Source organism: Amphibalanus amphitrite, unplaced genomic scaffold (assembly GCF_019059575.1).
Source record: "Amphibalanus amphitrite isolate SeventyFive unplaced genomic scaffold, NRLGWU_Aamphi_draft 000296F_arrow, whole genome shotgun sequence".
Lineage (NCBI taxonomy): Eukaryota > Metazoa > Arthropoda > Thecostraca > Balanomorpha > Balanidae > Amphibalanus > Amphibalanus amphitrite.
In genome coordinates this window covers 220664-247218 of record NW_024881791.1, presented here as the reverse complement: position 1 = coordinate 247218, position 26555 = coordinate 220664, and the positions used below count along the sequence as shown (strand labels likewise).

Genomic DNA, 26555 nt, shown 5'->3' with positions numbered 1-26555 from the left:
CGAGAGCTGAGGCCACGCATGGATGCGAAGCACACGGCCAGCACTGGCCACTTATCTGAGACGTGCGTCTGACCGAGGACAGGGCCAGGCTTAGGGCGGGGCAGCCCCTGCACGCACGATGGGGTGAGCGTTCGGTTGATAGCCCACGCGCTCTATGTATAGCTCGTCGTCACTGCAGCAGGGGTGGCCGTCCGGAGCCGGGTCGCCGGCGGCAGGTGCCGGGCACTGGCACTTCTTGCCCTCTGAACTGCAGGCAGGAGGCGACGTGCCGCCGGCGGCAGCGCTGCTCCCAGGGTGGTACCGCCGCTGGATGGATGGTGGGTGGACGTTGACCTGCGGCTCAGCCTTGACCCAGGGCGGTGCGCGGCGGCGGCCGGCCGGGCGCCGGTAATGACCCGCCGCACTGCACGGCGATCACTGCCGCCGGCGCGGCGGCCCGACCAGCAGACAGGGAGAGGGGCAGAGATAAGAGGAGGGATGGTGGGTATAGGCAGAGGTAAATGGAGCTGACTGAGACGAACAGGGCTGTCAACGGTCTCAGATAGAGAGGGATCGGGAGGCACTGCCCATCGTCCATCTAATTATCTTATCTAAAATATGCCATCAATTACAATCAACTCATTTTTTCTTGATTGGTGACAACGCAGATGGGCGGGGCGGACCCGGAGCGGAGCTGTTCCATTTTCGCATATCTGCATTGTTTGCATTCACTGTAGGCAACTCGATTGTGGCATGAAAGTTTTCTTAGTATCAGACTGGGCTTTCCATTTTTCTTCATACTTACCTCCCTATATGACAACGAAACACATCCCAATTTCGCTATAGTACGATCCTGCCCCCAAACTAGCCAGAGCAGCCGAGTCGGAAAAAAATACACAGATTTACACGCGCGTACAAAAATAAGCTCGAAAGACACAGCACCTCTTCCAGAGAAAAATAAGCTGTCGGAGGTAAGGGATTATTTACAAAGTGAACAAAATGTATGCATTTTAATTTACACTAGGTTCCGAGGTGACGTGAGCTTCAGTATTTCCTACAAGCGCAAAAAAAAACATACCTAAACATATTCCACCAGGGCAAAAGCAATAATTCAGTTTTATTTTTCGGGCAAGGTATATCACTAACCCAACAAACCTGCCATTGTCGTCAATCTGCAAATCTTCGAATCTAAACAAAAGGACGTGAATCTCTCACCCTTGAAGTATCATGTGCAGTGTGCACTTTTTACTTTGAACAACACTTTCGGCTTTGAGAGAATGTCGCCTTTATCATCTTATCCAAAGATTCTGAATCGATCTTATTGAATCGCAAAAGCCGAGCCCAGGAAAGCAAATAAATACGACTTCCTTACGTCATTAAATGAAGGATCATGATGTTTTCACCACTTGTTCTTATAGTTCACATATAAAAGGTAGTTTACTGGTACCATTAGACGTACAAGGAAATGGCAAAACTGAAAATACCAAACACCACATCACTCGCTGCCACACGAAGCATAGCAGCTCATTAGAGGAGATTCTCAAGATGAGCTCCACCGCGCTGCCTAATCATTGGTAGCCTGACTTGCTGCAGGTTTCGTCGGCGCCGGGCTCCGTCCAGAGATTTTGTCAAAATGTAAGCCTCTACGCAAAACGACTTCTCTTCATTTGTGCACATCGTAGAATAAATGTTTGACGTAGAATAAATGTTAGAATAAAGGTTCAAGCGTGCCAAGATGTGCTCTATCATTTCATGAAATATTAAAATATTGGCACGTGCGGGACAAAAATGAGATAAAAATATTTGATGATCCCATTTAATGACACCCGGTACAACAGGTTGTTACTAATCAAGGAACGCTGTTGCTCAAAAGGGGCCACCGTCTTTTCTACGTTTATTGGCACCGAAGCGCGGTGGAAATTAAATTACTACAAAACCAGTAAGGGCCTTTTGGGCGAAGAACGAGCGAGCAAGATAGTGCGCCCTGCACGTGCGGAAAGGCGAGAGGGTACTTCCAACGGGACTTGTGCAAAGCACCCTTCTAACCGGTCGCTAGCGGTGTGCCAAATTTGAACGCAATCGGCCCAGCCGTTCCTGAGATCTTGAAAGCGGCATTCTGCACGTGCGCACGTGCAAACGGGGTCCACACTGACATTTGCACTGCACCCTAGTAACCGGTCCCCAGCCGTGTACCAAATTTGGGCACAATCGGCCCAGCCGTTCTCGAGATCTGGAAACGCCCCCTGCACGTGCGCACGTGCAGTAGCACCCTAACCGCAACACATGGGAATGCATTGCCTGGTGGGTGCCTACCTGTATGCCAAGTTTCAGCGAAATCGCCCAGGTAATTACCGAGTTATTAAAATGGGAAAAATTTGACACCTCTTATTGTTGTATTTTGCACGTGCACTGGGGGTGACCCACATGCATCGAGAGCATCCTATTTTTGGAAGAAGGGATGCACCTACCCTACAAAAATTACCGCAAGACAATCGCCCTAGCGGCTGCTGAGATATGAGCCTCTCAAAATCACTACTTTTGCAAAACAGCTTGAACACCCTTGACTTTTCACGTGGCACGTGCCACGACGGTCACTGAGATGTATCAAAAGTACCGTAAAGTGGGGCTATTTGAAACGGATTTTACAGTTTTTGGCCTCTCTCTTTAAAACGGTTCATATTTCTTATAGCATGTAAATTGCAACAATGTAGTTCTCTGTGAACTCTTTCATATAGGTGCATTTTGGTTCAGCTGGTGATAATGACTAAGGCTATTTGTTTAATTAAAGCCTGTCTCAAATAGCCCCATAGGGTGGGGCTATTTGAGACAGTTTTAGTTGCAAAGAAATTGAAGAAAATCGGTCACGCTAGAGATAATTTTTTAAACGCCATACAATTGGAAATCAAATTTTGATCATTTTGGCAAAAAATTGTTTTTGCGAAGACTGTTACATGTCCTTTATAATCAATCTTTTCCTTTTTCGTAGAGCACTTCATTTCGATAGGGTATAAAATTGCATCACTTTATGCTAAGGTTATCATAATATGATGTGACCCTAAACTTTCAAAATGACAGGATCATCATCAAGGACTATTTTAAAGTCAACGACAGTAAAATTTTGAAAGTAAGTTTTTGTATATAGCCCTGGTGACGTGAAAACAGTTATACCGAAAGCCGGTGGGGCTATTTGAGACAGGCTTGCTAGCTTATGAAGCACACCGTAATGAATGAAACAAGGCAAGGTTTCCCGGGTTTCCCAAAACATTTAAGTGAATGGTCTGCATGAATGCTTGTTCCATTGTACATCTCCATGCGAAGAAACAACAAAAAAATGTTAAACGGTTTTGATTTTATGCCGATTTTCCTCGATCGCTGCGTGCTGTATCAATTGGCCGGTTACCCTACCACATCAAGTACTTGGATAGGCTCATCTAACAGTACGTTCATGTGGTAGCCTTCAATGGTGTTTTTTGGTCAACCTAGGTAAACATATGTTGATTGTCGACTGAGTCAGTGACTGATGAAACACATTTTAAGCACATATTCATCAGAATAACTAGTTTGGTCACCAGCTAAAGGGTCATTATGTCATAATACGAACATGTAAATATTGCTTGCTGCTAAAAGTACCTACTATGAACCCACTGCACGTTTATGACCATGACCGATTCACCGGCGCTGCTAATGTCGAACGTTCGATGTACTCAGGTAGATGGCGGTAAGTCTTCTCGGGTGCATCGCATCACCATTATCATCAGCTATTTGGCATATCCGTTGAGGTTTGACCAGGTGGGCATCATCGGGATTCTGAGACAATGGGTTACATAATCGGCAGTACCGCTAACAATATATAATATTTTCATGAAAAAATGTGGTTAGCCTATAAGTAAAACGGTAGTAACGATAGATCCAGTGGCAAAGCTATCAAAATTTCAACTCTGTTAAGCTGCAGGTAGGGGTCCTTTTCGAGCAACTTAAATTGAGCGTTTTTCTGTATTTCGTATTTTATGCCAAATTTCTTTCAGAACTTTTCGAAATTTTCAAAAAAAGTTATTCAAAGCATTCACTGTTCAATTCCACGTCAGCCTAAGCAAAAATGACGAAAAAACATCAAACGGTTTTCATTTTACAGCGATTTTACTAAACCACTACCTTACTGTCTCAAATAGCCCCACTTTACGGTAGTCAATTACGGGGTAGAAGGGATGGGGCTACCCAACAAAAAAGACCGCAGGCCAATCGGTCCAGCGGTTGCTGAGATATAAGCCTCTCAAAAGCGTTACAGGCCGGGCCGGGCCGGGCCGGGCCGCTCATACTGAGATTTTCCCGTTATATTGAAAAGCCTTTGCTTCGCTCGCTGCGCTCGCTCGCTCGTAACAAACCAAAAGAAACCAAAACAGAGCTTAAACAAATATTTTGTTACGGATAATTCAAAGGCAAAGAAGTGGCATTTTATGAGAAATTCGCTCATGAAATTTCAAAAGGTTTCATTTGATGAAAAAAAATCAGGAGGCTTCACATCACAGATAAGTCTTTCGTGACCCAATATTAAGCAAGTCGTGGACCCCTCCACCATCGATCGACCGCCTCCGTCCCTAAAAATCTCGGCAGGCGGCTTTTATCTTTGCCCATAAGTCTCCCTCGAGCCAGCTGTATTACCGTCTCAGCGCTGAGCGTCTCTATTGGTCTTCGCTTGGCCGCTCTGCCGGCCACTACCGTCTCCTCCTCCGAGAAGGCCGCTACCGCCTCTCAGCTAGCTCATCTCCCGCGACTCGTCTCCCCGATCCGGCCGCTACCTTCTCCCCGATCCGGCCGCTACCGTCTCCCCCGTCGGGCAGCTCCCGTCGCACCATCTGCGGCCCGGGGCGCCGTGTCGTGACGTCACGTCACGGTCAGGCCTTAAAGTGAGCGCGTGCGATGACCCGTGTCAGTCCGGCAGTGGCGTGGTGCGTTTGGGCGAGCGGCTGCGTCGGCTCCGTCACTGGTCCACGAGCAGAGAGGTAGGTGAGCTGAACCCTGAACGGTCCATCTTGATAACTTCTCAGCCCTTCTCTCCTCCCTACCAAAATTCTAATTATGACCACAAAAACCAATCTGCGACAAATTGAGAGTAAAAGTGAATCCTCGCGCAACCGTGTAGCTCGATGAGAGTGAGAGTGTTTGCCAAATTCAGCTTCAGAATGACGTTGAAAGTGAGAGCGACTCCCAACTTCAGTTCTGGGTCTCACCGAAAGTGACAGTGAAGCGGCACAGAGTTATCTTCGCCCGAGCCTGGTTGCGAACCGTGCTTTGGTATACTTTAGTTGCTGTGGCTCTTGCCTTGGTATCGAAACACAAGGGCTGGTTGTTTCCTGCTTTGTACAGGTGAACTTTTTAAAGCCGTAAATGTGTCATTGATTTGTACGTCGCAGCTAGAAAAAAATACGCTTCCAAATCCAATGGTGGGCGTGAGTATCGTAAAATCTAATGCCTTGGAAGAGTGACTGAGCAATGTGTAAGCATAAATAGGAAAAATAAGCACCCTAATTTGCCTACAGTGGTGTCAAAGTGGATATATCTTCCAGACATGTGCATGAATCCGAGAAAATTGATCTAGAGTTTGATCCCACGGATCCTGATCTCCGTCCCGTCGGGATCATGGATCCACCTCTTTAAATTATCGAGAGATCCGTTAGAATCGTAGATCCAAGTCTAATTCTTTGCTTAAGATCCAATGAGATCATAGATCCTCATTTATTTTCAGTCAACACAGAAATCCCAAAAAATCCCTCGTTGCAACTCACAAACGTTCTGTTTTAGTGATTTCATGTGATTGCATGCTATAATCCATTATTTTGTGGCACTTATTGCCATAAAAACACTTGCAAACCTAGTTTCGAATGTTGTGCATGATGGGATCCACTCAGAGCATAGATCCATATTCCGGGTTTTATCTTCAGATCCTGTGAGATCATAGATCCAGAATATTTTTTTCCCGTCAGATCCGGTGGCATCATAGTTCAACCTGCAGTTTGCTTCGAGATCCACTGAGATCATAGATCCATCACTCGGATCTATGCACATGTTTGGTATTTTCAGCGATTGATGAGACAGCATCAGCAATATGTATGCACCACAAGTTGAATCAGCTAATGCAGGGCTCTCAGTCCCCTGTCTGAATATTACTTAGTTGTGAGGAATTAACAAAACAAAACAGTATCTTTGTCATTTTTTTTTTAAATAATATGTCGGGCACACGACGGTAATTTAAAGGTTTCATCATGTCAAACAAAAAATGTTGTTAACTTGCATATAGAGGTCATGTCAGGTTAAAATGATGGCATATCGCAAGTACCCTATGGTCATTATTGACTACTTGCCAGTCGGCAATGGCCGAATGAGATTTGTGCCTGACGATTACGAGCCCTAATTAAGGACATAAGCACGTTGTAACATGACTTCAACCGGCATGAATTCCATCGAGTTTTTTTTTACAAAAGGTTTAATGTTCTGAAAAGTATTCGTTACATGCACGGCTGAGCCCTTTTCCTGTCGCGCTCGTGAGTTCCGTCCTGCTGCGGTGACGGTGATGAGGGTTTCTCCCGAAGTGCCCGGCTGTCGATCTGTGTCGCCGACACGTGTAGCCGCTGCACTCGACACGGTGGAACGGCCCACCAGCAGCACTCGGCGCTGCCGCCGGAATCGAAATTCCAGCTCCGCCGCACACACGAGCGGCAGCAATCGCACAGCGCCAGAGCGGCAGGCCGTGCAGGTACAGTCCCTTTCCACCACTGATATGGAAGCAGCACATATGGAGCTGGCACAGCCGGCCCAGCTCCCCTTCCATGAAGTCATTGCAACTGAAATGTAAGATAATTCTTTTTCTTTTACAGCCATGATGGACAAAACTCAACTGGCCATTTATATTGTCACTTTAGAAAGTGACCGAAAGTGTATGGCTTAGCCACATGATCACTTTGATCAATTGTCAACAATCATTTGCAAATACCTATTTGGCGACCGCATTGTCAAAAAAGGCTTGATGTGCAAAAAGCAATAATTAAAATGGTGTTTTATCTTATATCATAAATCGTCTTATCTATGACAATAAAGGTAAACCATTCCACACTGTCACATTTTGTTAGAAGAACGTAGCAGGTACTGGGGTTATTTGGGAGTTCTTTCTGCTACGTTCAGGCTCTGCTTGCTGAGTTGATGGTACTCGGCACTCCTACAAACCTAAATAAATGCGGATCATGCTTCAACGCAACCTCCCGCTTTCACAGCTAGTTAACAATCTCACGAAAATGGGATGGACAGTAATTTGCAAGAATGATGCCAGTAGTACTTCAGGGCAAGTTGTTGCATGATGCAACCGGCAACAACAACACTGGTCCGTTGCGCGATTGAGTGTCTGTTGGTGATTGGTCAGCTTGGCACCATCCTCATTTGATGGCCTCTTGCGAACCAATTCTTGCTTACATCACTCTGACCTTACTCTTTGTGAAATATTGGAAAGCAATGCATTCCGATTTACTGCAGAGCATGTTACAAAACCTGCAACATCGTGATCAATTTGCAAAATTGCACACCTCTGGAGTCATCGACGAATCTTCGTTCGAATATCTAGGGCGACTACTACCTACGGGTCACGCAGACTGACCCTGACCCTATCAAGACGTTTTGTAATCGCCTCGAACATTCTTTGTGAAATGTTAAATGCGAAACATTTAAAACATTCAACAAATACGGCATTATAAGGTCCGATGAAGAAAACGTCGAACAGCTACTTGCTCGGGCTCCGACATCGCATTTGTCATTTTACGAATGTAGGCATTACATTGACCGTTGATGAAAAGAATCGTTCTTCAAAGAAACTATAAATGAAATTAAACATTTTTAATAAATATATTTCAGCCAAGAGCAGAGTAAGTACATACTTCATCCCATCGGCACACGTTAGGTATATGGATATCGACATTGCGGTCCGAGTCGTCTGGCCCACCGAGTCTAAGAACCCTCCATCCTTTGAGCCGCAAGACCGGCAAGTCTGTCACACCCCGCTGTTCGGACTGAGCGCAGCGTGGGACGTGGGCAGTAAACGCTGACAGACAATCTCTGCAAACCCAACCGATCGAAAAGGAGCCACACCACTCAGCCCAGCTTTCACAATTATGTAGACATTGCTAAACCAAACCGCATGTCATCTTTATTGAAACATCGGGAATCTGTCCGGAGTCGTGCCGGGATGCTGTCACGACGGCCCGCGGCCAGTCTGTCCAGGAGGGCGCGCCAGACGCGCGCAGGTGGGGCCGGCCCCATGACTGGCCTCAGGGCGCGACCAGGTGCAGTCACCAGGTGCCCCGATACTCCAGCCAAGGCGTCAATCGGTGAGCGGCACCGGTGGCCTTCTGTGCCGGCTCGGCCACCTCAGCACTCTATCGAGGACACAAATCGCGCTCCCTGCTCAATAAACTGGTGCCCGGTCAGGCTCTGGCGCGCCGGTTGCGCCATCGTCACCAGTCGGCGTTACCCCACTGGGTGCCGCGCGCGCACAATCCACTCCACATCAGCGGACAAATAGAAAGTCCACGACGTCGCTGGCGTTACCGGGCGAGCCACACCACTCTGGCGTCGTCCCCATCTCGCACTCCAGACAGCAGGCGCGTCCCGGAGACAGCCCTCACGCGGCCAGCCGCGGCCCCCTTCCCTCTCAAGGGCTCCGCGACCGGGCGACCGCTGAAATTTGACCTGCGCGACCGGCGCGAGCGCGCTGGCCTAATAGCCCTGGCGGGCGGGCCGGTCCGTGCACCCGATATAGTCCACAGTCTCCGAGATAAAGGTATGCAGATGAATGGTTAGCACGTATGCACGGTGCACGTGCAAAGTTTCCACTCATTGAGACGTGGAAGCCTTTTAACCCGGCAGTTGCTGGGGTATTTCGCCACCCACCGTTTGCTGGGGGGGGGGGGGGCGTTAAACGCCCCCAGCCGATAACTCAAGAACCAATAGGCGCAGCGAAACGCACGAGGCGGCAAACGAAAGAGCGCGACGAGACGCTTCAGATGAGTACTTTAAAGTTGAATTTTGAGGTCACAGGTCGGGTCAAGGTCAGGTCAAACACCTGAAATCGGGCTTTCAGTAGCATGGACTTCAGGACTTCGCAATGGGCGCCTCTCGCCATAAACTCTGTCAAAACGGTGCACAATCCATCTTATAAGGCCTACAAGAGTGTCAGCTCCATGTAGGGGTCAGTCAAGCATAATAGGTCAGGGTCAAGGTCAGGTCAACCGGGTAGGCACATATCCCCGAAAATCAAAACTGATATTCGCAGCCTGTGACACATGTTTTATAGGTAATTTGGGGCGTAGAACACGATAGTGACATTCATTTTATCATATGTGTACGTGTTTGGCTCAAAAAGTTCAATTTAATAAATTCATGTATCATGGTCATGAAGTAGTCACGAAAAATTGCCAAGATTCAGTTCAAGATTATGGAAAATGCGGAACGATAATCAATAATCGAAGATAGCCATTTGATTGACCATGGTATTGGCAGTCTAATGGCGTTTACGGCATGTCTGTATGTCTATTCTGTGATTTTATATGATTTTTTGAACATATGCCGTTTTTGGTCGAAAACTCAGAAATCATGACGTCACTAAAACCTCGATATCTTAAAAATTTTCCGACCGATTTTTTTGAAACTTTGTCACAATAACCTTTGATCAATTCCCTACAGGTACCTAAAATTTGGCGCGCCTGCGGCGCGCCGTTTTTATGGTATGGCCCGGCGAAAAAAGTGGGGGCGTTTAACGCCCCCCCCCCAGCAACTCGCGGGTTAACTTCTCCCCGTTACGAAATTCCCTCGGGTGGGGGTATGGGCGTTACCCTCACCCAAAGAGCATGACTTGGGGTAAATGTCAGGAATACATAGACCCGTATCCACCAGTCATGTCTTTGCAAGCGCAGCGGGACGGAGAAATGTATTTGATGCGCGCGACTAACAGTGGCGCGCAGCAAAGCCTTTCTCTGCCCGCGGGCGCAAACTGTAGCCTGTAGCGACACCTACCGCACGACGTGAGCACCACCGGCCCTCAGGCCTCAGTGAGCGCCAGCAGTGCCACGTGACAATATGTGTTCTGTCCACCGCCACCCCGCCGCCGCCTGTCTCGTTTATCTTGTAGCACTGTGAACGTGCTCCCGGCTATGTATATTGTTACCCTGATGTGTACCTCACGGGGGCGTTACCCTCACCCAAAGAGCATGACTTGGGGTAAATGTCAGGAATACATAGACCCGTATCCACCAGTCATGTCTTTGCAAGCGCAGCGGGACGGAGAAATTCCCATAGTCTGAGTTACCGTCTGATCTTCGAGTCTACTAATGGCCCAATAACAAGAATTCAAACGAAAATGCTTGAAGCTTAGGTTGCTTGTGTTGAATTGATCAATTTTTAAATGCCTGGATGTAATCAATCCCTCTCATTAACGATTATACAAAACGCTTAAACAAAATAATAAGATACCCCCAAGAAATTCATGTCTGTTCGGACACCTACACAGACTGGTGTTTGATTCATCTGTGATTGAATCGATTGGATTGAATCAAACAAAATTTGTTGAATCAAAAAGGTTTGATTCACCGTCAGGATTGTTTGATTCACAAGCCATGATTAAATCAAACGCATTGGGAATCAGGGTTGATTGAATCAAAAAAATTAATGATTCATGAACTTAAAAAAATTGATGTGAACGAACATAGTTTTAACACTACTGCCATTACATGACAACAAAAAGAACACAACAAATACAATACTATCCCTGATATTTTGTATAGGGTAAGGTGCCTAATTAGCGACCCCCTTAATTTGAACCGTCATTGCTCACGCTCTGTGGGTGGCACTGTGTTACTGGCTTGATTTTCGGAGAGATCGTTCATTTTTCTATAAAAATATAGCCGTTTTCTGCCCCAATGTTCACTAAGTTATTTGTAGTGAGCATTTTGGCAAACCATTGCAAAAAAAACGCTAATAGGGAACTCTTCCCGATTAGCGACCGGGGAGGGTCGCTAATAAGTCTATGGGTTTCCCCATATTAAAAATGGCAAAAAATGCGACGCCTGAAAAGATGAAATATGATCTCAAAAAGGTAACCTATACGCAAAGCACTCAATCACTCGAACAGGAACGTTTATCCAACACATTTACGTAAGTAAAAACTGATAACGTGATGCACCGAAGGCGAAAAGAAGGCGGAAACCCAAATTTTGCGGGCTATCTTGTATGATATTCGAGGTCCGCGCTGAATTCGGCACCTCTGCAGTCGGTGACGACATTTGGCATCCCCTGCCACACATTGCAAGCTTCAGCAGCACCTCATTTTCATTTCTTTCTTTTCCCCTTTCTTTCCCTTCTTGAGCTATTTGCGACCATGTCAGGCGCAAATAGGAAATATGAGTTGCCACACAATTTTAACCGCCATGCTGTGCACAGTTGAGCGATTCACTATGGGAAAACGGCAATCAATTAAAAAAGGTATGTCGATTCAGAATAAAAAAGGTGCATCATCCTAATCTGCATCGCTTTTCATCAGAGAGGGCCCAAACACACACGTTTTGGATAAGAAACTCGTCATTTTTATTTGAACTCACCTGAAACGTCCCACCAGAAACATCGACGACCGGAAAATAATTTAATTTGATAACCAAAGTATGGCTGACCTTTTGACGATGTTTCTACCCCGTTTTCTCCTGCCAGTTTTTCTGTAGGGAGGTAGGTCGCAAATCGGAAAGGGTCGCTAATTAGGCACCTTACCCTATTTTATTTTTTAACTGAATCAAAAAAGAATCATTCAAAAAAAAATTGGCTGAATCAAACGTGAATCATTCCTTTTATTGTTTTTTGATTCTCTGAATCAAAAGGAATCGATTCACCAAATTTTTTGAAGGAATCAAACGGTGAGTGAATCAAACAAAAATCAAATGAATCAATGATTGAATCGATCCAAAAAAGGTGAAACAAAAACCAGTCGGCATCTACAAACTGTGCCCACTCATATGAATTCACCACAAAGTCTGCATTGTTCGGAGTAGATCTAGACAGCTGATCTGAGAAGATTTTATTCATTCATACAGCTATGGTGAGAGACGATGCCGTCACGACGCCCAAGGGGAACACTGATGTAACCCATAGGTATCGATGATTCAGGCACGGATGTGAGATATCTGCTGTCGACTCGGCATGGAACAGGGCCGCATATTTTTAACTCCCATCTGCAGCAGGGCCGCGTGCTCCTGACCCGCCCGGAGCAAGGCCGCGTGCTCCTGACCCGCCCCGAAGCAGGGCCGTGTGCTCCTGGCCCGACCCAGAGGCGTGCTCCTGACTTGCCCAGAGCAGGCCCCCTGCCCCATTTGTTTTGCGCACGCTGCTGAGAGTAAAAACGGATCTCTGGGGCAGATGTGACGCGTCTCGGCGGCTCGGTTGTTTGGTCCTGTCGACGTGCCGTGAGAGATGGCCGCTGGCCATGCGGCGGCTGTCGGCGGCTGTCTGGGACTGTCGAGGACGGCGACAGGTGCGGCGCCGACACAGGCCCGATCGGGCAGCCCCTGACCGACTGACCGGAGCGCGGGCACGGCCGACGCAAAAACCGACAGCGGGGAGTGGACGCAGAGAGACATGGGGCGTGAAATCGCGTACGAGTATGGCGAGCGTCGGCTCATAAAGACAAGTGGAAATGCACACACAGATAACGCTGCCGCCACGCAAAAACTGCAGGCAATGTTCTTGGCTGTCGCGTTGAAAGGCCTACGCAATGACTTGTAAGGACAGGGTATTACGGTATTACCATATCCGGTCCGGTTGCTTTAAGCGTTTCATTCGTCAGCCATTTCGCAAACCTATGCGGTTTTTCTATGAGTCAATAGATACCGATAGCAAGTATGTACGAAGGCACGCCTACGTTGCATCCAAACGCAATGCCACAAAGCGTTGCAACTGCGTGGAAATTCCTCGACAACACGACTGTGACAGGCTGTGTGCCCGTTGAGCCATTTTATTTCAAATGCCGTCAGCAGGATTTGAATGCGTCTATAGCTATGCATAAAATATACAAGATAGGTATGCTATGGGGAGTGTAGGTAACCTGTCGCATGATTTTAGGTACACGAGTGCAGGCAACCGTGCAAGGCACCTATGTTCCTAATGTTCAGCAATCAATGTATGTATTATGCATGCAGAGTATAATCAAATAGCATATGCAAATTACCCAGCCCTGTAGAGGCGGACGAAAAGAGACGATCCATACAATCATCAATGTATCGAGCTTACATCCATGAGATTGAGAATGCATCGAACGAAGCATAGAACAATATACTTGCACACTAAGTTTGAAGTGCAAGCTGCGTGCATGTGGACAGCTGTGACTCTCACTGGTATAGCTTGCTGAACACTGCTTGCTCAAGTCTCAAAGTGTTGTCACGTTTTCACGCAGTGCGACTGACCGGCCGCCCTCCCGTCCGTCCGCAGAATGGCCTCTGCCCTGTACCTGAGTCTGGTGCTGAGCGGAGTCGGCGTCTGCCTCGCCGCTCCCGACTTCTACTCGGCCTGGTGCCCCTGCAGGCGCTCCAACCAGTGTCCCGTGCCGTACGGCAGCTTCTTCGACGACATCGCCCTGTTCGGAGAGGTGCCGCCCTGCAAGAAGTTCGACTACGTCCGCTGCTGCTCGTCCAGCAACATTCCGGAGGGTTTCGACTTGGCGCGGCGGCCCGAGTACCTGCCGCGCGCGGTGGCACCCGCAGAGAACAGACAACAGGGCCGGCTGCTGGCCGTCGCAGCCGACACCGAAATCGACTTGCAGAGCATCGAAAAGCGACAGGATGTCATCGACTTCAAGGCAGCCCAGGAAAAGCTGAAGCGCGACATCGCCAACGGGATTGACAACCCGAACCCGCCGTGCGGCTGCTACACGGCCGGCACCTGCCCGGGCCGGTACTCGACCAAGTCGACCGGCCGCGACATCGGCTGTCTGGCCGGCTTCGAGACGTGCTGCTTCCTCGACGACCCGTGGCCCAACTACCAGGTCACCAACCTCACCATCAACGCGCCCTGCTCCATCGAGGAGGCGTGCTCGCGCTTCTTCGGCAGATCGCCGTTCGACATCGCGTCATTCGGTCCGCTGGAGCCGTGCTACCTGGGCCAGAACCGGTGTCTGGACTACCTGGCTGACAGCACCGGCAACACTCCCACCGTCGTGAGACCCCCCACAACGCAGGCGCCCACCACCAGGCGAACGACCACGCGGCGCACGACCACTCGGCGAACAACTACGACGCGGCGTCCTACGACTACCTACCGCACCACGACACGCCGTCCTACAACCACCTACCGCACCACAACACGACGTCCCACAACCACCTATCGCACTACGACACGTCGTCCTACGACCACGTACAGGACCACCACGTCGCGACGTTTCCCAACTACCTACAGAACCACGACGCAGCGCCCCACGACCACCTACCGGACCACAACCGAGAGGCAGCCAGAGCCGGAGCCAGCTCCGAGCGGCGGCAGCAGCAACAACATCATCGACATCATCACCAACGGAGCCTACCTGCCCCCGTCCTACGACTTCGGCAACGCGGCGGAGCGGGCAGAGCCGGACGACATCCAGTTCGCCCTACCGTTCTGAGCAAGCACTGCTGTAAGTCAGAGATTCTCACAGAACACTCCTGCAGTGATCTTTGTGCTTTTGGAGGAGGGAAGGGATTGTTGTGCTTTGAGAGCTGCTGGCAAGCTGAAGTGTCCTAATCTACCCAAAGCGCGCAATCAGTAGCCAATTTATGTAGGCGGCTTGTCCTCAAATTTCAATGATAGAGTCGGTAGTCACCAGAACGTGCTTGAAAACAGGCCAGTGGAAAGACGAAGGTGTAGCTCTTGTGTCGAACGAAACAAGGTAAAATTGAGTAGCGTTGGCCAGTCCAGAAATGGAGAACGTGAGCCACCATGGTTGAATCTGATGCCTGGTTAGGGGATGGCGGCTCAACGCATCCCTCAGAAACCGGGGCTGTCTGTCTGTTGGGAGGAAATTGGCTAAGTCCCATTGTCGATGATGAGTGTTCACCACGTCCCCTTACGGACCAGTCCTGCCGCTGCTGCGCCAGTCGGCTGCTCTGAGTGTTGTTCTGTATTCAGTTTATGAGCGCGCTCGTGGCGCCGTGTGTGCGTCGGTCGTACGTCGGGTGTGTTTTCGTGCCTGCCGGACCGGTATCAGATGAAACGGCCCGGCTCGGACGCGAGGCGTCGGAGAGTCGCGCCGCTGAGCGCGACAAATCGCGCACGCCGCTTGTTTTGTTTCTCGTCGACGTAATACAGTGTGTGTGCGGAGGAGTGTAACGACGCTTTCTTTGGAGATACCATCCAGTGAGACAAGGTCATCAATATGCATTGAGTGAGCCAACAGCAGTGATGTCCGTACTTGGGTCACTAGGTCGACAGCTATTGATTTTGCAACAGGATGCACATCGAAATATGAATATGACGAGAAACGTTACCGATGACACGAACATGTGATATGGCCATGGACCGGAGGTCAGTCTCGGGCTCCGGACAGCGCGGCCATGAGCGCTCGCCCGGAGAGCATTTGTCTTGGGAAGGGCGACGGGGACGCACGGTGACAGGTGGATCAAGGTCCTGCACGGCGCGGCTGGCGTGTCATCCCGTGTGCGACTCGGCCACGTCAATAGAGCCATGTCACAACAGTCGTGTCACTGCGTCACACGGCCCTCGGGAACGTGTAGCACACAGGCCGTCACAAAGCCCGGCTGTGCAGGCCGGGTCGATGCGTCACACTGCAGCGGCGACGCCAGCGCTGCCAAACCACACGGCCTATAGGAGCGCTTCGCTCCGGCGACCAACATAACGCCAATGCGGGGAATGCGTAACGTCTGACCCACATCGGCGGGTCACAGACGATGAATCAGAACTGCGCGCTGCCAGTCAGCAACGCCACACCATCCGAGTCGGACCTTTTTCACAACCGCAAAAATGGCAGACAGCACATCAATCAAATGGCGCACAATTCCTCACGGCCCGAGGGGATCCCACAAAGCAGGACTATGCCGGAGTTGGCCTCCGTCATCAGAGAGCCGGCCATGTGGCTGGCAGGCAGCGCCAGGCACAGATTCAGGAGCCTCATTTGCTGCGGACCGTGAATGCTAAACGTCGCGTTGTGAGCGGTGGCAACAGGCACAGAAGCGCGTCTGCCGTCTGCACATGCTCAACTTGCTCTTTACATAAATTTACATGTGCGCGCGTGTTGCATTTGGGCCATCCCCAAATCTTCCAGCCGTATTTAGTTAAGTTGGCTACTTAAACCAGGGTATATTGAGTGAAGGGTAGGACGAACTTTGGTAGGAATTTCTAGTATAACTACTAGAAAACCTACTATATGTGGTCGGGACTAGCAAAAAGTTAATTCAAACTAGAATATGGTAGCGCTTATGGTTGACAGTCGTCACGCGCACGTGACATTCATTTCTTAAATTCCTTAAATAACAGGTTTTAGGGGCCGATTAGTGGGCAGATACATTCAATTAGCTATTAATAATTGATTATGCAAACATTCAAGAATCTACATCATTCAATTCTAGCCAAAATCACGCGGCGCTCCCAGGATTCGAACTCACGACCCTCGGATCCGTAGGCAGATACGCTACCGACTCCGCTACCGCGGACCGCGCGCCGACGATCGGAGAGGCGGATCGCGGGTGCTGGCGTGCAGAGAAATCTTTACCCTGTACGCCGTAGAAGATCGGCTGGGTTTCGTGAAAAATGGTAGAGGAATCGTCGAAAGAAAATTCATCGATCTATCATTTGAGACCAAGAACCATTGATTCCTACAAAGGTTGACCGAGATATCGCTCGCCGAAAACAGGCCATTTAACATGTAAACCCTATGGGCTGGTAGGAAATGTACGCCGTGGAGCAGCAGTGCTACCAACTAACTTCGGCGGGGGCCGACTTAAACCACATCACGCATTGGCATTCAGTTCAGGTTGCTCTGCATTAGGCCATGCCACCTCCATTTCAGACGACCAGCATACCACACAGTAGCATTGATTTCCCCCTCACGAACGCGGAAGTAGCATGCATAAACACCTTACGAGCGTTATAAGACTGTATGAAGGCGTTAATGGGGATAAAACGACCTTATGCCAATCTATAAGCCTACTGTACAGTGTAGGTACACGTAGTGAGGAGTTGAGGGATAAGAGCCCGGGATGACCCGTTCATAAAACTGGAAAATCCGAGTTTCCGACGGGCGCCGGATCTCATGACATGATACCTAATGTATGCATTCCAGTGGCGCCTTTCTGATCAGTGCGAGTGAGAACAGCACCGGCCATGGCTGTTACGACAGCGCGGAATATGCATCCACCTGCGGGCTAACCGGGTACAAGATACGTCTGCAGATGACTGCCGGGTAGACCCGTCAGGCTAGGGAATACCTACAGGGGACAGGTGCGATTCAAGATGAACGCCTGCGGCCCGGCAGACGTGCGACGAAACATGATCACTCGCGAGCCGAGCGGGAGCGAAACGTGACTCCAAAGGAACGCTCGGATAGGAGTGGTTTGAAAGTCAGATGAAAGATAGATAGTCTCCATATTACTTACTCAAACATGGAAAATGCAGAGACGACCAATTGCACAAAACTGCCGCATTGTGACATCCTCAAATCGAAGTTTTAACTAATGTTGTTTTAAATGGAAGATTAAATAGCTTCAAAATTTTCGGATGAAAAAAGGACAATGAATAAGGGGTTTGGGCGCCCCCTTATTCATTGTCCTTTTTTCATCCGAAAATTTTGAAGCTATTTAATCTTCCGTTTAAATAGCTTCAAACAAATAGGACAATGAATAAAAAGCATACGAGACGCTGATGAACGTTTCGATGTCACCGCAATATTCTTGGTCAATAACGGCTCATAAGTTAGTCTCTACTAGTGATGTCAATTACGGAAAATCGGAATACCGATACCAAACCAAATACCAACCAAAACCGAGGAGAAATACCGAAACCAAACCAACTTGGTAACATGAGGAAAATACCAACTTTTTACCGATTTCTTAGCCTCTTAAACATAAGCGAGGGTTCGTGATACCAACAAAATACCAAACACATTAGGATTGAAATACCAAATACCGAGTTGGTATCGGTTTGGTATCGGTATACCAAAAAGTTGGTATCCGATTGACATCTCTAGTCTCTACTTTTTTTTTAATAAAAGTCGCTTTCGAATTTCACATTGCACGTACCAATATTACATATTTTTGTTTTGGCTGATGAAATGAGACGGTGGGGGGCCCAGAGAGGAACATTTGACCGAGGCGATTTAACAGACTAGTGACGACTGTGACTCACACGAGACGAGTACCGCCGGGTACGGCAGAACCCTTAGGATCCACTGTATGAGCGGACCGGTCACCAGCCTCTGTTTACCTGACAACTCAAACTGTTATCCACTGCAAATTCCCCGGAATTGATCCACGCTGACAAAGTGCATACTAGCCTTGATTTAAGACCATTTCACGGTGACTTGCACCGCATATCACAACAGCTGAAACGTTTGCATTAGTTGATGAATTCCAGAGACTGTGCAGTTTTGACACACGAATCACGCCAGAAGTAAAGCAGGTGCAGAATGAGAAAACCCTTTTGCAGTCTGATAAAATACCACAAATTCTCTTTGAGATGACTGGACGACGGACGCAAAAAGTCAACACCGGGATACCGATGCGATTTGCTGCAGTAGCCAGTATTTGTCGGAGCCAGACCTGCTGCAGGAATCAATGTGGTTCATACACATTATACACAATCCTATATCCCTTAGCGTCTAGCGGTAGCACAACTAGAACGCGTACATAGGTTGTTGCCTTTTGAGTTGTCTCGAGAAACAGGTCACAGGTCAAATGTCACTGGCGCCAGGGCCATGACATTTTTCAGAGAATGTGTAAAGTTGATAAGTCGAGGGTGCTTGAAGTTTCAGCCACTTTTACGCGAGTTATTATAAAAAAAAACAATAGAGGGGGCCATCAGCCCTCCCCCTTCCCTATAAGTGCGAGGATAAAGATGCTTTTTTGTCAGTGCCGTTTATTTAACAATGTCATGTTGATTGTCGTCATGCTTTTCTGTACACAAAGGAGAAGCACAAATGCGACTGCGTAAGTGAAGTAAATAGATGTTAACACAAAAATCCGCTCCGGCTAAGATTGCAAAAGTACATAACCTTTTCCAAAATTCAACTAAAAGCTAATATAGGTTTGATGACTGCATATGAAACGGTACTAAATAAATATTCTAGTTTTGCTGTATAAAAAGCGATAAACAAAAAGCGCATACAAACTGCAAACTAAGCATACATGAACACACCACATACACATCACAAAAAGCTGCCAGAACACGATCAGACTATGCGATGAGATTCGATGAAATTCACGCTAATTACGTCCCCATGTCACTATGTGATTCCTATAAAAGCACGCGCTCGGCCTCCGTGCACAGGCCGGCTGGTCTCAGAGTGACTGACGGGAGTGATACGCCCCTGGCCGCCCCGACACTCCCGGGCGCCGACACTGGGCAGCCAGCGGGGACAGAGATGTGTGTGGGGACCGACTGGCGCACTGCTGAGAGCTACTGACTGCTCTAAACGTGACTATGTCCGCAACAGACGTAAACTCTGATCAATAACGGTAACACCGCGAACAGTATATCACACAGGATAGCTGAACACTGACCCACAACCACCGCCTGCTACGGAACAGCTCTCCTAGAAGCTAGTTAGTCAAAGTTGCACAATCACTATGCTTTAGAAAATAAGCAGCAATTTCAACTTTACAGGTAACGTTCGCCCATACTAGAAGTTACAGTGACCATCTCAACTTAACATTAGTTTTGAGTTGAGATAGCCAAATTGGGATCCCTGGCTTGCAATTACCGGTTTGGGCACTCACAACATCGAGAAATGCCTTAAATCGAAAATATTTACTTTCAAAGTTGCAGCACTTTGGATTCAGAGGGGCTATTGCATGTCAATGCCCCCTCTGAATTTGTAACGTCAGTGCCAAGCTAACGATTTTTAAATCATAAATCGCATGCTAAACCCTTTGGCAAAACGTGGTGGTATATGCTGTTCTGCGCGCAACATCTGCCGCAATTTAAGGATGCCATTGCTTCCAATTGACGTCACAGGAACAGCGGAGGTCCCGAGAAGTATACAAAAGCTAAAGTGTAATATATTGAAATGAAAACCAGTGAACATTTTTCGGTGAAATTTGGTAGATATTCGTTTTTGCTCTTTCTGAATCGAGCGATATCACTTTTATGCCAATGCATAAACCTTTTTTTAAGGTGGGAGAATCCCTTTTATTGTACCGAAATATTCCCCCGACTAACAGTAACAACACGATAGATGATTTCTCTGAGAGTTCAAAATGTATGTTTTAGTCCATTGTTCCCGGCGTTCAATAACTAGCTTTACAAAACTATCAATGAATTTCATTAACTGATCCTTATCCTAGACTAAGGCGTCACATTACCGATCACTAAAAAATTTGCACACTACGCGGCGTCTAGCTTCAGGAAAAGCATCTATCACCACTTATTACATTCATTATCACATATGGTCACTGAAGAGCGCTCTTCTTTGCTGGTCTGCTCACTGCGAACACTTCTCACAGACCAACAGACCCGCCTCACAACCAACCAGCGAGCGGGCGAAGAGAGCATTCATCCACAACCGGGTTCTGTACTCTGGCGACCTATGGGCGGCACCGTCACATCACAGCACTGCCTCTCCGGCGGACGGCAGCACCGTTGGGCCCCTCTGCCGGCGCTGGTGACTGTTCCCCGCCCGTGGCGCCTCTGACCCGGCCCAGCCCGTACCGGGGCGACCCCTCACGGGGGCGGCGTCGGCGGCGGCCGGCCGGCGGCGCTGGCGGAGCAGCTCGGCCGTGCCGCCGACGCCGACGCCCCGGGACAAATGCGGGCAGTCATCTCTCGCAGCGCCTCCAGTTCGCGAGGTTTAACCAGCTCGAACTCGGTGACAAAGTAGTAGAAGTGCTTGTAACATGTGTTGACATGGGCCTCCTGGTGACACAACGTGACTTTAATCAGCCGAGATGCTTTCGGATCAGTCTTTTGCGTCTAAAAAAAAAGAGATAAAAATAGCCTGTATAATGAGCAGTTTACGATTCTGAACGTGTTTATTGTCTGGTCTAACAGTTCAAAGGCCCAAATAAGATTGCCATAAACTAGCAAGAGACGAGTTCTCTTCAATATGTCGAAAAAAAATATCGCCTAAGCGAGCCGATCTGACCCGACCATGACAACAAAGTCTACGCGTTAAAAATCAGCCGGATCGAGCAGCCACATTCAAGCATTGGATCCAGGATCCTATGATGAAACAACTATTCCTGCCCCACACCATCTAGAGTGCAGCGAAACTGAAGATGAAAATCCAAATGACTCAGATAATGAACGAAATCTCCATCTAAAAAGCAAAGCTGTAACAAATTTAAAGAAACTTTAAAGCTGTTAATGGCTTATTTAGCTTCTGCTATAGTTCGAGGATCTCTGCAGTCTACACAATGCCCAATATCAATAAAACTTCAAACAACAGATCAAGTATAGGCCATAGCGGTCAATGATTGACTGAATTCCACGGCACTACTGGAATGACAGCCAACTTCTAAGCAAACTGTTTAAACAATACACGAAATCAGGATTTAGCAAGTTGGTTCTCGGAGATTCAGAATATTTCATCTGTTTCGTTTCTTGCCTCAACTCTGGCTCCAGAGATCACAAGAACAGTGTCATGGACTGTCAAGCTAGCCCAGTGTCGCGCGTCCTCGACCACCACTGAGCTGGTGAAACTTTGTCTTGAACGACAGCGCCGGGCTCATGCCGTTCTACAATTCTACTTTCAGCGCAAAACGGGTACTCACCGCTCCTATGGCGACCAACGAGTCGAAGTGATGAATGTAGACGTGTACGAATACGCGGAACAGCCGCGTCAGCATCTTCTTGCACTGGCTGATAAACGTTTTCGGAAACGGTTTATCTGAAAAGGTGACGGAAAATGATTTAGTGCTACTCAATATGAAGAGCCTTGTCTTGCATCCACACTCCTCTCGAAAGCTGCGGAACTGTTGGTACCGGTGGGCGGTGAATCATCACAATAATTAAATCGGCAAACGGAGTAATAGAAGCCACATATGCACGCCTAACGCATCATGAATTGAATATCGATTTCAGAATACAGTACGCAAATAGTGCGATACCCATGCCAAAAAGTGGCTTCACAGACACAGTGGCATGCAGACCGAGCAGAACTCACCGACAGTGGCCGGGAAGAGCGACTCGTCGTTGATCTGCGTTTCGACCCACTCCATCAGCAGTGTGATGTACTGGGGTGCCGGCAGCGCGGTGGGCCGCTTGTAGCGGACACCGTCGGCCCAGCGGTATTCGAACTTCGGTCCGCCGGACATCACCGGACACGACTCCTCCGTGCAGTTGTCACAGACCGTACCGTAGATCAGGTTGATCCGGTTGAAGAAGTCTACCACTGGAGAAAACAGGTAATCAAAGATGGATATTTTATCCGCAACAAAAGATATCATCACCACCATCATCGGTTTTTCCCTTATGAAGGAAATATTTCTCATATCAAAACAGTACTCATAATGACCCAAAAGTCACCTGAGAGAAATTAAGTTTAAGTAAAAATTTAGCACCCCTTCAAAGCAAGAAAGCATCTTTACAAGTATCGGTACAAGTGATAAACGAACATACGTTGAACTTACTCTGAAGTCACTCTCGAGTACCGTGTACCTTCCACGCGATTTATGGATACCAACTAGAAACGACACACATCTAATCTGCCGAGTCCGGCGGCCTCGCCCCGTACCGTGCACGGCGATCCAGTCGTTGAGCTGCTCGCCGGGCGGCAGCCGGACCGCCAGCCGCAGGTCCAGCCCGCAGTTCAGCGATGCCTGGGCGTGCTTGTACAGTGAATACTTTATCGTGCCCGGCTGGAAGTTCTTCTTCGGCCGAAAAGTCTGCAGATCGTAAACGAATATTTGAACAAATGAACGCTCCACTGAGCTACTTGACATTGTGACAAGTAGCCCAGTAACAAGTGAACAGTTAGCACCACATGGGCAACGTCAATGTCAGAAACGAGTTTCAGACTCGTAGTAGTTTCATCAATATTTCTATACAGAATGCATGGATAAGTAGTACCTATATTGAAGTCACACATCATATTAAGGCTCTTTTCTGGCACCATCTTACCTTCCCCTTGTGGAATAAGTCAGCGAGGCCTCCCAAGGAAGCCATGTCGAAGCTGGGAATTGCTATCGCAGTGAGGTGTTCACCTGTTTATTGAGTGGCTTTACATCAGTGCCAGTTTGTCTAATATACCGCTGGGAAAAGAAAAGCAAAAACATGGTCAACAATAATGTGACTTAGCTACGCTACAGTAGATAAAATTACCAAATGGAAACACCAATGTAGCATTACCTCTTCTGTCACCAATTTGTAAGTAAGGAGATAATGTAAGAACCTAGTGAAATATGTACCTACCTACCTACCAAGAATGACAGCAAACAATAATTTAACACATCAGTGGCCAATTTTACCCCCCCCCCCCCGTCCAGCTAATATAGATTGAGTCCAACAGCAGACACATAGTCAGTCACTGTGAAATGTGAATGCTGCCACTGGCACAGTGGCCAGTGCACATGTCAGCTCAACCACAACATGCCCTCACACACCATAAATGTGCTGAGGACTAAACAAACTTCGGACACTCACAAAATAAATTCATGAAGAGAAAGAGTACATCCTTTTAAGCTTGATAAGTTACACCTCACCTTGATGCTTACAATACTTTTCACACAAATCCAAAAGTTACACCCAACCAGACCCTGAGTGTGTTGAGGTTGGAACTTTGATTACCATAGGCTAGATTAGGTTAGTTTTTGATATTTATGGTTATAGAATGCCTGTTTTTTGGGGGGAGTGATTACATTAATGATTTTCAAGGTCATTTTAACCAAAACCATGCAGAGAATCTGGTGATCTTCCTAACAAACTCATGAACAATTCATCCATTGAACAAGTAAGAAATCCATGGTTTCCTCTTGAATGGTTGGGCAGTCTCTAGCAAACTTAGTTTCAATGGTGCAAGGTTTTATAGCTTAGGAAATTTACCGAAATGACCATTGAAAAACAATTCTTCCAAATCCAATGACCATTGAAAAACAATTCTTCCAAATCAAGCATACATATTGAAAAAACGCCACCCATGTTATGCTGGAAATTGTCTTCAGGCTCAGGTTCAGGTTCAGGTTCATGTTCAGGTTATGAGCTAGGAGTAGACGTCAGACGATGTCTATTTGGTGCTCATATCGTGGAAGGCACTGATCAGAGGATGAGCTTTCAAATACACAATTTTTTAGCACTCAAGGCAGTCTTGGCAGTGTTTCACAACCACGCTGCCAGCTACTGCCAGCACATTTCGCGAGCTGATGACATATCTCCTTGCGGTAGTGTGGAGCTATGCGTTTGTTGTTTCCATGGAAATCGAAATCGGCACATCTGCTGGCAGCGCGCTGGCAGTGTCGCCCGTCGGTGAAACACAACCCTTAAATGGTATTTTTATGCTTTTTTGGCAAAGTAAATTAATGTAGGTACCTACCAGGGGGGTACGCTCCGGCTGTTAAGCATTATGAAAAATGGTGACAGACGTTTGTGGAGGATTGTCGACGAACTCTTGTTCCGTGAGCAGTACTTACACGCTAGCGGAAAATTCACCAATCAGCGCTCGGCGGTACTCGACGCTGATTGGTCCGACGCTCGTGACGAAATTGCGGGGGACCGCAGTTATTCTCTATGGACCCGAATAGGCTTTTGGATTTCGGAGGGGTTTCTTTAAAATTATATGCTGTTTCGAGCTGTTTTCGAGTTGAAATATATTTCTTATGACTGTTACCTATATAATGGCACCATAAAATCATGATTTTGATAAATATTACCGATGAAATATCGGCCGAAAAGACATGCTGTCATGGTACGGACTGCCCTGCGGCTGATGTGGGGTCCCTAATGCCAGCGTATGGTAATAATGGGGTGACGAAGGGTTATTGGAGACTCTTAGAGCCCCATCAGCATTCAGCATAGGGTCATCAGAGGCCGGGAACGTCCATCAGGGGTCTGAGTAGGCCTGTCATAGGGGCATACATGACACATCATGGCCCATGGGTCAATGTAGATCCATGGGGCCGTTGAAGGGCCAGCATTGTTCAGCGTGGGCTCGCAATTACCTCTGATGGGCATATGCCGTGCCCCGATGGACTAACGCTGGCCCCTGATGAACCATCACCAGCCCCTGATAGGTCTACAAAGCCCACTGCTGGGTCTAAATTGGTCACTGATATGCCCAAATGGGCCACTGAGAAACCCGTACAACATCCCCTGACTGCACCTGCTGGACCAGTGCCGTCCTCTCATGGGCCCACCACAGCTCTTGAATGACCTTTTCAAGTCCCTTGAAGTGCCTTTATTGGCCTAAATGGCCCCTGATTGGCTTATGTGGTCCCTATTGGTCCTATATGGCCCCCATGAGCCCTCAACGTCCCTAGACGGCCTTACATTATATGTCACTGGGCCCTGTTGGGTCAGCACCGGCCCCTGATAGGCTTGCACTGGACCCACCGGGCCTATACCGACCCATGAAGGGCCTATGTCGAGCCCTCATGGGCCTCCGATGACCACACGCCGGCATGTGTGGCCCCATCAGCAGTGGTCCGTCTATCCCATGTACTTACGGTCTTTTTGGTCGATGTGACACCGGTAGTATATAGAAATGTTATGATTAAATGTCGTTATTACACAGTCAAAAGTCACAGAAAGAATATCCAAGCTCAAAAATGGCCTCAAACCCAACAAAAACTGGTACAAATCCCCTTCAAAAGCCGTAAGTCTATTAAACGCCATAGGGGAATAGCTGCAGTCCCCCGCAATTTCGTCACGAGCATCGGGCCAATCAGCGTTGAGTATTGCCGAACGCCGATTGGTCGATTTCCGCTAGCCTGTAAATGCTGCTTGCGGATATAGTTTTGAACAAAAGAGGGTCGCGGCTACTAATTATCGCTTGTCACCACTTTTTCGTCGGGAGCGTTCTACCTGGTTTATATAGCCTTGGTACCTACCTAACCTAGGTACTTACTACTTGCCTTGTAAGATTTTAAACTCCAGTTATGAGTGAGTTATGTTGATGTGTAAGACAATCCTTATCGTCTTGGCAGCTGGCTGAGACCAAACCAGAACCCAAAGGAATATCTCGACCAATCAAAATCTTCACCTGGACCACCCTAAGCAACACACACCAGCATCATGAATGGGATTGACCATAAAATAAAAATAACCACGATATATTAATATTTTCGGCCGTCAAGCTCTTTCTGCCAACTTTCTGCCCTTTCTAATGCACAGTTGCGCAATTTTGTTCAGTGCTTATGTCAGCTGTTCAT

The 26555-nt window shown here is 48.0% G+C and overlaps 2 protein-coding genes across 3 annotated transcripts; one reads left to right on the top strand and one right to left on the bottom strand.

The window, feature by feature from the left end:
* Positions 1 to 4909: 4909 nt before the first annotated feature.
* LOC122387723 lies at positions 4910 to 15354 on the top strand. The gene is made up of 2 exons (XM_043378143.1): positions 4910 to 4979; positions 13486 to 15354. Exon 2 carries the CDS (start codon positions 13487 to 13489, stop codon positions 14648 to 14650), a length of 1164 nt encoding a protein of 387 aa, XP_043234078.1. The 5' UTR covers positions 4910 to 4979; position 13486; the 3' UTR covers positions 14651 to 15354.
* Positions 15355 to 19096: 3742 nt separating this feature from the next.
* On the bottom strand, positions 19097 to 26533 carry LOC122387722 (MOB kinase activator 3A-like). Of its 2 annotated transcripts, none has more exons than XM_043378140.1 (6): positions 26259 to 26533; positions 23314 to 23444; positions 22928 to 23078; positions 22358 to 22585; positions 21966 to 22081; positions 19097 to 21108 (listed from the first exon to the last, which is right to left on the bottom strand). In XM_043378140.1, exons 2-6 carry the CDS (start codon positions 23356 to 23358, stop codon positions 20917 to 20919), a joined length of 732 nt encoding a protein of 243 aa, XP_043234075.1. In that variant the 5' UTR covers positions 23359 to 23444; positions 26259 to 26533; the 3' UTR covers positions 19097 to 20916. The 2 variants fall into 2 exon arrangements, with proteins under 2 accessions (XP_043234075.1, XP_043234076.1); XM_043378141.1 differs by lacking the exon at positions 26259 to 26533 and adding an exon at positions 24722 to 24766.
* Positions 26534 to 26555: the final 22 nt, after the last annotated feature.